General features: G+C 44.1%; 1 protein-coding gene across 3 annotated transcripts in view; it reads right to left on the reverse strand.

The window, feature by feature from the left end:
- The window catches only part of myh14 (myosin, heavy chain 14, non-muscle), a 31,464-nt gene extending 20,197 nt beyond the window's left edge, over positions 1-11,267 (reverse strand). For 2 of the 3 annotated variants that reach the window (XM_036539479.1, XM_036539481.1), the window contains exons 1-10: positions 11,105-11,267; positions 8,518-8,680; positions 6,060-6,266; positions 5,242-5,398; positions 4,257-4,284; positions 2,866-2,983; positions 2,440-2,487; positions 882-974; positions 666-729; positions 378-476 (exon numbers count right to left, since the gene is read on the reverse strand). In XM_036539479.1, coding sequence (XP_036395372.1) covers positions 378-476; positions 666-729; positions 882-974; positions 2,440-2,487; positions 2,866-2,983; positions 4,257-4,284; positions 5,242-5,398; positions 6,060-6,266; positions 8,518-8,676 — 973 coding nt within the window. In that variant the 5' untranslated portion in view covers positions 8,677-8,680; positions 11,105-11,267. Of the gene's footprint in view, positions 1-377; positions 477-665; positions 730-881; positions 975-1,647; positions 1,660-2,439; positions 2,488-2,865; positions 2,984-4,256; positions 4,285-5,241; positions 5,399-6,059; positions 6,267-8,517; positions 8,681-11,104 lie in introns of all 3 variants that reach the window. The other variant, XM_036539480.1, reaches the window with a different exon arrangement.

The raw sequence follows: 11,267 nt of genomic DNA on the forward strand, positions 1-11,267 counted from the left end.
AAATAACTCTCTCTCACAAAATTAAATTTATTAAATGCAAAGTGCACAAACTGAACGCTCCCATGTTAAATGCATTTAAATGAAAATAAAACAGCTGCTAATGGCCGATCCTTATTTAAATTTGCAAGCTTGTTAACCGTGAAAAGCGGCCGCAGCACCATTATCAGCTGAAAAGCAAGTTCTGCCACACCTCTCTTTACATGACTGGACACCACTAGTGCAAATGGAGTGTACCGTTAGTACATTTGTACCTGACTCACATCCCCAGGGAATGATTTGACTACATTTGACTAGGAAATGACTATCTCAAACATGTTACAAGGGCTATTTAAATTCTGCTCGTAGCCGCGGAGTCCGCATTTTCGGGACCTCATTACCTCTCATGGCTTCTGAAGCGCCGCACAGCAGCTGGTAAAAGATGTGGAAGGTTCTCTCGTCTTTGGCCTGGCGGATGGCACGGGACTTCTCCAGGAGATCTGAGAGGGGGGGGGGGGGAGAGTCAAGGAGGAACACAGCAGAGTGCAGCAGAGTTCGGCCCTATGACTGCAGTCTCAGCGTTCTGCAGTCTCATGGTCATGCCACTGTGATGTCACTTTGTGCAGTAGCCGTGGAAACAATCTGTGCATGAATTTTCAGGAGGCTCCAGGGTCACATATAGAGGATACAGGTTTCAATGTTGGCACCAACTATGTATCCGGCCACGTCGAAATTGATGCGAATGAATTTGCCCTGAAAAGAGACAGGAGCAAGAGAGGCTTAGTTTTATACTCAGGACACTTGAAATATTACGTAAATCCAAATGCATATGACAGGAAAAGGAGACAGGGTCAAACACTGACATGCACAGTAGTTTGTCACTGCCTAGACAAATAGAGTCTTACAAATCGAGATGAGTTGTCGTTCTTCACTGTCTTGGCATTCCCGAAGGCCTCCAGGATAGGGTTGGCCTGCAACAGCTGTCTCTCCAGTTCCCCCTGGTGGATACACAAACCTTTATTACAAAAAAAAACAACACTGTTTCACAGTGCCAGTGGTCCTCAAACATTTCAAATGCTGGCCCAAGATCCAAAAGACAACATGAAATATTAATATAATGTTCAAATGTGGCTGAAAAAATAATTCAATTCATAAACAACTAAGACGTATAATCCATTCCAAAAACAATGATAAATAATTCAGATGAAATTCTATGATGAATATGATATTTTTTATTCTTTATTAATCTGTACTGCAATTCTGGTACCACCTGGAATGTTTTAGGACCAGTTTAAGAGGGTCCCAAAGAATACTTTTAGGGGCCATACAGTTACACAGCAAACAGAAAGCCATCCAGGTAGAAATGATATCAGCCTTGCACTACACAACAGCAGCCTGTGTGAGAGCAAAGCTCGCTGTAGAACAATGCAGCACAAACATACATGTATGCAGCAAAGGTCATTTTGGACCAAAAAGTATACACTGATGCTATATTACTGGTCACACTTACAGTTATGTCCACAGATGCTGTTAATGATTTAGTGCTGGCAGGTTATGCTAGTCAGTGGAGAGCATAGCCAAGCAGACTCTAAAAGCCTGGATTTAAAATGCAATACATATGTACTTGGCAAGGCGTTAACCCATGTAGCCCTGTGCCATGCTTATACTCACATACTGCACGCTCTGAGGGAGAGAGAGAGGGAGGAGGGAGGGTGGACGGATGGATAGGGACCAGGCAGACGAACAAAAACAGGCACCAGGGACAAAAAAAAAAGAACCAAAAAAAAAAAAAAAAGACAGACAGACAAAAACAGATGGATGAGTACATCAAACAAACACTATGGACAAGACTTAAGGATTACGGGGGTAACACAGAAGTAGTTCCAGTTAACACAGGGACGAGTCAACCTGTGTGTCCCTGCTACTGGCTGAACACAGCGTTCACCTGACAGATACCAGACTCTCCCTCACCAGCCTCTTCGGCAGAGGAGCTTCTCCACACACCCACAACTCTTAGCATAAAGAAAGGACTGGGCTTTTATGATGCATTATGTTACAAAATGTAAATGCTTAACGTTAACACCGTACTTCACTACAGTACTACATTATCCCCAGCTTTACACCACAATCCGAATTTTATATGTGGTTGATTCCCAAACGCAGAACATTTTACATGGATTTACAGTGGGTGGTCAAAAAGCTTTGGCTCACTGTAAGTGACTAGTTATTTTAACACTAACTTAAAGCAGAGTGCATTGCACTATGCTGCAGTCACAGGTAAGGGTGCTCCACATTGTCTCAAGCACTGAGGTAGAAAACCAAAGTATGCTGCTGGTACTCCTCCAAAACTCAAACCTTCAACAAGGGCTCCTGCAGACAACCTGTGAGCCCGTTTCACAGTGAAGAAAGGGAAAGAGGGTTAGCCTGATAGACCACCAGAGGAAACAGTCACCACCCACTCACCCTGTTGACCATCCCACTGCCCCGTTGGGCAGACTTAAGGCTATCCATCTTAGAGAGGGGGGAAGCAGGGGCAAGGGGTAAGAAGGAGAACGAGAAGGAAGAGGAAGGAGAAGGAGACACATTATGACCCAGCGTGCCGAGGTAGCATCTTTCCCCCTGGAATGAGATCACCTGTGTGCATTCTCCATCACACCCACACTACGCTCACATCTGTCATAAGAGTAGTGGCAGGAGTTACAGTGGCAGGAAAACAGAAGTAGCAGGAGCAGCAGGATTGTTATTTTTCGTAACAGTTAAATACACAGTTACTGTCCTTTAGGACACACTAGGTTATTAGCTTGTTGGATTATTATGCGCAGTTATTATTATTTCAGACATGCCCCCTGATTACACCGTCACTTGTCCCCCGTCCCCTCCCCAGGCCACCTGCAGTGACGTTTCCTTGCTTCTCCCCAGTGTCCCCGTTTTATGGGACGAGGCCACATGAGCCAAATACTGGATGACTTTCTTGGTGTTTTCTGTCTTGCCTGCTCCTGATTCCCCTCTGAAAAAGAAAATACACACAAAGAGGACAGACATACAAACGTCAGGGTATAAATAGTCAGAAACATGTGAGTCTGACTATAAAATTGATGTTGATGTTGGATAGAAGTAGAGGGAAGACAGAGAAGGGGTAAAACAATTCCATGTTGTAAAGCGCCTGAACCCTTTAAAGTAGCTTCAGTATCAGGCCCCTTCAGTCTGAGTAATCCACACTGAAATTCTCTACAGGCACAGAGCTATACAGTACAGACCTCCAGAACAAGGATAAACATAAAGTCACGCACTGTAAGGCAGACTCATGTTATAAAGACACTGGGAGGTCAAAGAAACAGAAAATTCATATTATTGTACACTGCCATGTGGAAACGCAACAAGACTGAAAACCATCAATAAAATATGATTGGTAACACATGTCAAAATATGTAATCAACTTCTCATGAATATCAATGGCAAATGACATATTAAGAAGACGGCAATCATCGCCATATCCGCAACGCATTTCTGTGTCTCAAGGACTGATATTTTTCCACGTGGCGGTGGCAGGTCTAATGTGTTTATTTTCTCTGGATAAGAGTCCTGTCTGCGATTCAGGGTGGCCAGTGTTTCATTGCCCTGTGTGGCTCGGGGTGTCTGGGGTTCGGCCGCTTGTGTCTGTAATACTAATGGAGGCCTGTGTCCGGTACAGCGCCTCCGCCTCAGCGCGGCGGCCTCTGGAGGGCCCATCTGCCCTTATCTCAGGTGTAGCTGAGTGTGGCTTGCAGTGTGCTGGCGCAGCACTGCCGCTAGCTGTGTTTATTTCAATCCGCAGCGGCAGACACGCAAACCGCCCGAGCGCAGCTGAAAATCCCGCTCGCGAATACATCTGAGCTCTCGGCAACTTGGCTACTGGCTGTGGGTGTTACTACGAGGCATAGGGACATACGGCTACTTCCATAATGCATCAAATGTAATACATTATTTTTTTGATGGTTAACAGCTACACAGGGAGGATGACCAACGTTTTGAAGGTCACCAAGATGACCCGGATGGGGGCAGGCACACCTGAATGTAGCCGTGGAAACAAGCTAAAGACACTACCTCAACTTAACAAAATCCCTACAAAGGCAACAGACCCTACAATATTTAATCCCTGACAAACATTTTGACATTAAACACATGAGAAACACTCTGACGTGAATTACATACGTTATTTATTATTGTGCACATACTGACATGTTACTTCAACACAAGGGCTCTGAATGGAGAGATAAAGAGATCAGCAGGCAGGTACTCACGTGCACAAAATGGACTGATCTTCCCTGTCTGTGGAAGGAACAAAGGTGAAAGACTGTCACAGAAGTACACATATCTCCCACCAACACTATTCATATACTTATGGATATATCTATCCATTATCTGTTATCCATATTATCATATTGGTCATACCAGTAATACAAACTGTGGTTATATCAGTATAAACTTTAATGGTCAATGCACTTAGGAAAGCGGGCTAATAACTTGTTTCAATGTTACAATAATTCAGTCACCAAGTACCCTTCTGCACCAGATAAAGACAGAAGCCTCAAATTCTGTGTTTCTGAATGGAACGGAATCCTGCTATATTAACTTCAAACACATACACTGGATAAAAACGGGCATTTCAAAAGTGACACTTTGTCTGTTTGTTTTGAAGCTCTTGAAGCTCTTTACACAGCCTGAACCTTCACACTGGTCTTACCAGTTTAATTACTACTCGGGGTGTCAGGCACACCGTGAGCACTTTAAAGCATTCCTTTCTCAGATATTCCCCACACACATGCATGTCACCAAGTTCAGTCCAAACAACAGTATAATCACACCTAATGGGCAATCCCTCAAAATGAAGTCCCAGTCAGTGGATCAAACTAAATGAGAAAATGACTGACACTGTTACATCCGGGCGATTTTGCTGCTCTCCAGCTGCACAGTGAGAGATTTATCGCTCTCACTAAACACCAACTGTGAACTTGTCTCTGAAATAATTTATTGTCTATTACATAACAGTGCTCAGATAAACCTGTATTTCAATTCTGCATATGCTTAAAACACAAGTAATCAAGGGAGAGACGTAATAGCTGTACTGATAATGAGTACATTTAACTCAGCCTTTGTGTAACATTGTCCTGGAAATGAAATTAACATGAACAGCAAAGGCCGGCATGTATTTCCCAAGGATAACCACACTGCAGTCCAGTCCAAGCACACTGCTCTGGTGTAATTCAGTCCGGTATCCCACAATACCTTGCAGCATGCTCCTATACGCAGCCTCAGAGATGGCGTATATATGGGGCGGCATTTCATGGCGTTTCTTCCCACGATACATCTCTACAATGGACTCGGTGTAGATGGGCAGGTTCTTGTAGGGGTTGATAACCACACAGAACAACCCTGAGTACGTCTACAAAACAGATTAAGAGAACCTGTGAGGGACAGCACTGACCTCAAACAAAAACAGAAAAAAACATCTATCCATCCATCCATGAAATCACTGTGGCTCTTCTACTTCTGTCTGCCACTCTCCATTCAATTCACTCTCTGTGTAAGGGCAGGGGGAACCTGTGCTGAAAGTTTCCAGCAGTTGTATAAGAAAGCGCAACTCAGGGAATGTGTTTGTTACTCCTTATATGGATTTTTGCTTGTGTTGTACTCTGCCTCACTTGTAAGTTGCTTTGGATAAAAGCATCTGAAAAATGAATACATTTAAATGTAAATGTAGATGTAAATGTTTGGATGTACCACGCTTTTATAAATCAACTAAAATCTTTCCAAGTGGTTCGCTCTCAGACCATCACAGAAAACTTAAAATTAATTTTTAACTCCAAATCACTGTAGATATACATGTCAAATAGTGACTGGCATACCTACTGTATGGCAAGCGTCCTTTTGAACCACACTAGTTATATGCTGTTCCCTTCATCTATTATTTTCACTATCACTAATATCAGCAGCCACTGAGGCACAAACTGCATCCCAGCTCCTGCCTCCCTTCCTCAATGCTGAGTAATATCCCCAACTCTTAATGTTTTCCAAACACGCACGCCTCCCTCCCTGTCACTCACGTAGATGAGGCCGGAGTAGTATCTCTCCCTCAGGTTGTGCAGGACGGAGGCCTCGTTGAGGCAGGTGAGGTCGGCCATGTCCTCCACCTTGCTGAAGCGTGGGGGGTTCATGCGCTGCACCTCCTCTCGGGAGAGGGTCACCCTCCGGCTGCTGTCCGTAAGCTCCACCTCCACCTCGTCTCCCCGCTCCTCCCGCACACTGGCAGCCTGCCGGGCACAGCAAGTGTGTCACACACTGACACACTGCACATTGAGAGGGATACCACACACTGACACACAGCACACTGAGAGCTATAGCACACACTGACACACTGCACACTGAGAGCTATAGCACACCTTAACACACTGAGAATTATACCACATACAGACACAATACACACTAAGAGCTATAACACACACTAACACAGCATACTCAGAGAGCTATACCATGCACTGACACACTGAGAACTATACCACACGCAGAGCCAGTACACACTAAGAGCTATACCACACACTGACACACTACACACTGAGAGCTACACCACACCTTGACACACTGAGAATTATACCACATACAGACACAATACACACTAAGAGCTATACCACAAATGGATACACTGCCCAATGTGAGGTATACCACAGACGGAGAGCTCTATCATACACAGAGAGGTATATCACATGCAGACACACTGCACACTGACAGCTACACCACATACAGGAACACTATACCACACACACTGACACACAGCACAGTGAGTTATAACACACACTGACACACAGCACAGTGAGAGCTATAACACACACTGACACACAGCACAGTGAGAGTTATAACACACACTGACACACAGCACAGTGAGAGCTATACCCCACACTGACACACAGCACAGTGAGAGTTATAACAAACACTGACACTGGGCACTCAGAGCTATGGCACACACTGGTGCACTACACACTGACAGCTACATCACACACAGACACATTATGCACTGAGAACTACATCACACACCAAAACACTACACACTAAGAGCTATACCACATACAGACACACTGCATGCTGACAGCTACATCCCACACTGACACACAGCACATTAAAGGATATGCCACACATTCACACATCCTACGCCGATAACTACACCACACACAGACACACTATGTTCTGAGAACTACACCACACACCAAAACAATACACACTGAGAGCTATACTGCATACTGAGACTCTACACTTCCAAGCTGTACCTCATACTGACACAATACACTGAGAGCTATACCACGTGCTGGCATGCTCCACACTGACACTGCAAAGTTACACTACACACTAACACAATACACCAGAGTTATATCACATACTGACACACTGCACACTGAAAGCTACAACACACTCTGATACACTAGTGCCAGAGGTATTGACATAGCACACAGTGATATAGAGAGCTACACCACACTGTGACACCAGCTATACCACACGCTAACACACTACACACTGTCAATAAAAACCACATCACACAACGCCTCTTCAGATATGCAGGGTTTAATACACCAGACACACCCATTTCGAGTGATAACATACTGACACAATGAAACACACACCACACACAGATACCGGGATGAGTACGTCACGCACCCTACAGACACTGAGACACACAGGCATGCACATACACGCGCACACACACAAACACACACAGAGCATAGCAAAGGACAAAACCCCAAATACAGAAACCCTACATGGTCATTAGCCAGCACAAGTATCATTCATTTTCTTAGCAGGATGACTCATAGACAGCACACATGATCATGATGAAATGCGTTTATACAGCTGGATGGTCACTGGGGTCTTTATTAAAAGAACCTTGCTCAAAGTGTTCCATCTGGTATTCAGACCTACCAGATACAGGTCCGGTTGACCCTAGCACTGCTCCGATCATGCCCTATTTCAAACAACATGAGAAACACTGCAGATGTTTGACAGAGGAGGAGACAGACAGACTGAGAGGGAGTAGGAGGGAGGGGACAGAAATAGAGGCAGGGGGACATGGAGGGTGAAACGACTCCACGATAGAGAAGCTCTTATGCGCTCATAGCAGGAAGCGTTGAACTCAACAGACCAGCCAAGTCACAGGGTTCCACAGACTGCTTTGTTCCATATTTATTCTGCCTTTTTTCCCCCTGGCAGCCACTCTCACATTCTCAAAATAATAATCCAAAATGAAGCCTCTGTGTTGTCCTCGGCTGTTTAACATTACAGGCTGAACAAGCATATTGTTCTATTCATAGACTGTAATATCAGAGCGGCGGAGGCCATTGGAGAGGCTGTGATATCAGAGCTGAGAAATGAAGTGACCGAGCTCCAGGAACTACACGGCGGGTTATACTGGGACATTAGTACTACAGATCACATTAAATAGTAAGGAACATCAGGACAGCAGAATGCCATGACTCAGCTGCCGTACCCAGCACCGTACGGCAGACACATTCACCTCACCTCAAACCCATGCTTCTCCGAGGGCACCCAGACAAGTCTCTTCGCTGCCCAATCGGCTTGGCTGGAGGCAGAGAACACAGAGGTAGGCGAGCCCGGCCCCGCCCCATTGGAGAGGAAGCGGGTGACATCGTTGACACCGCCCCCGGACGGTCTGGACATGGTCCTGGGACAGCAAAAGGGGAAAGACAGAGGATATATTTAGACATGTCAATTACGATATTAACACAGCAGCAAAGCAGAGCACCAGGGACCCCAAGTCATCGCTGAGTATCATAAGCTGTCTCAGTGTACCAGTACAGTACAACCTGGCAAAGATGTACAGCAGTAAAGAGCGACAGCAGGAAAGACCATTAATAAAATGTAGCAGAGACAGTAAAAGATGCCCTAATTCAACAGTACAGCATATTAGTGAGGCGGTCTGAGAGACACGGGGGGGATGGGTTCAAGACGATACATCGACTAACGTGATGTTCAGCGTACTGACAGTTAGAGCGAAAGAGACACGTTGAAATATGCACTGGGAGAAACAAGCCCTTTCATGAAGCAATGCTTACTACAATCACACAGACCATGAATGACCAATCCAGCCTATGGAGCTAACTAAGAACAGCAACCTTTGTCATCGCTCTGAATGAGTTTTCCCACATATAGGTTTTGTTCTTACACAGAACCCACTGTCCATTACTGCATTTCATAGTGACTTCTTTACACAACTTACTGCGAGACTTGCATACAAGTACTACTTCCTCTGTGTATGCATCTATCTATCCATCAATTCATTTCCACATCACACACATATTACATATTGCACACACATTATATAAACATATAATTGTGCAATCTACTCAATGCAATTAATTCTGAAATTACATTACATTATTGTCATTTAGCAGATGATCTTGTTGAGAGTGACATACATGGGTTACATTTTTTACACTTTATCCATTTATACAGCTGGATATCTACTAAGGCAATTCTGGGTTAAGTACCTTGTCAAAGGTACAGTGCTGGTGCCCCAGTGGAGAATTGAACCAGCAAACTTTTGATTACAAGCCTTGCACCTTACCACTATGCTAAACTGCTAACACAAAATATGGTGAATGCACATGTGCTCCCCTATTTTTTTTTAACCTCATAGTTTCTGACTCAGAAGTGACAATATAATGGAGGTATGACATCCACCCTAATTCTTACCATTCCTTTCTGTCTGACGGCGGCTGTAGTGAATTCCTGCAGTGACACTAATTCACCCATTGTCACAAAGTGTGTCGAGTCATTCCACCAAAAGAACACCATACAAACACTCATTATGGCAAGTGCTACTGCTTTGTTGCTGTAGGTAAGCATTGCGGATTTCATTGTGTGCTTAGGGTTGCGTTGGGAGTCATTTGGGTGCACGGTGTTACATTTACAATGTTAAAGGCTGCGTGTGCACACAACAGATTCTGGGGACAGATTATACCAGAGAAAGAGACAGAGCTAGGTATTTAAAGCAGATTGACAGATGACATAAAAGAATTATATTAAATTCCTAAACGTTTACACTATCATCTGTTGGAGGCTTGTTTTTGTATTTACACTAATAATATAGTCTTATTCATGCACCTTCAATTATGCTGTACAGCATTTAACTATTTAGCTAAAAAAAAAACTGTGCCAACACCTCCCAATAAGAATACCGTCGTTTTCCATGGCAACCTTTCCCATCCTAATACTAACGCGCTGCACCAATGTAGACATACATAGCGTGTAAGTTTGTAGGCGCAGAGGTTATTGCGGGGGGGGGGGGGGGGGGGGGGGATGATGGAAATGTATCTGCACGCTTTACTTGAGGATGAAAGCAGAACAGATACGACAGCGACGGGGTTAAAATGGGTGCAGCGGTGACATTGTAACTAACCCGAGCTCTACTGTAGGTCTCGGCGTATTCTTCGTGCGTCCACTACCGCCCATGAGAACTGGGGAGAGCTACTCTCATTATAATCGACCTACAATAGATTGCCACAAAGGAGAGTAACCACACCTACAGCGTGAAGATATGAATTATTGCTGATAGATGGCCCCACTCTTGACAAGATATTTGTTAGTGTACTAATAAAACGATATTATATTTTTGTATAAGACAATCAGCCTCTGTGCGTTGTGATAATAAAGCTAACAGTACTAATAATAGTAACAATAACGATAATAGACAATAGCACCGATAAAATCTACATTGGAATTTCTCGTTTATTTCTAAGAAAATGTCAAATCACGTATAATGTTTAAAAAGTCATTGTAATTAAGATGATAGGAAAAATATAAGAAAGCTGGATGACAAGAGCGTCTTATGAGGTTTATTTGAAATAAAGGCAGCTAATGCCAAAAAGGAACGGAAATCCCACTTAAATCCTTCTGTATCTTCGTTGTGTAGCGAGTACTGCTGTTGAACGTCTCTGCTGTATTCGGTATCATTTTCGGCTTTATGCCACCCGCATTTAGACTAACGTAGCTAGCAAGCTAACCAACTGAAATACGATACGCGACCGTGCAAAATAAGCCGAATGTATTTAAGACTAAATTTGAAAAAGGCAACAAAACCTCTCACCTTTAAAATCTTGATGTAAAACGGGAGCAGGGTGGTACGTGAGAAGGTGAAACAAGGTGTTTTCTTGTGTTTCCGTTCGATATGAACCGCAAGAAATATACTGCAAATGCGGCTTTTATCACTACACTGCTCAGGCGGTGCCGCACACACACATACACACCGA

The sequence above is a fragment of the Megalops cyprinoides genome, chromosome 10, assembly GCF_013368585.1.
Source record: "Megalops cyprinoides isolate fMegCyp1 chromosome 10, fMegCyp1.pri, whole genome shotgun sequence".
In the NCBI taxonomy this organism is placed as follows: domain Eukaryota; kingdom Metazoa; phylum Chordata; class Actinopteri; order Elopiformes; family Megalopidae; genus Megalops; species Megalops cyprinoides.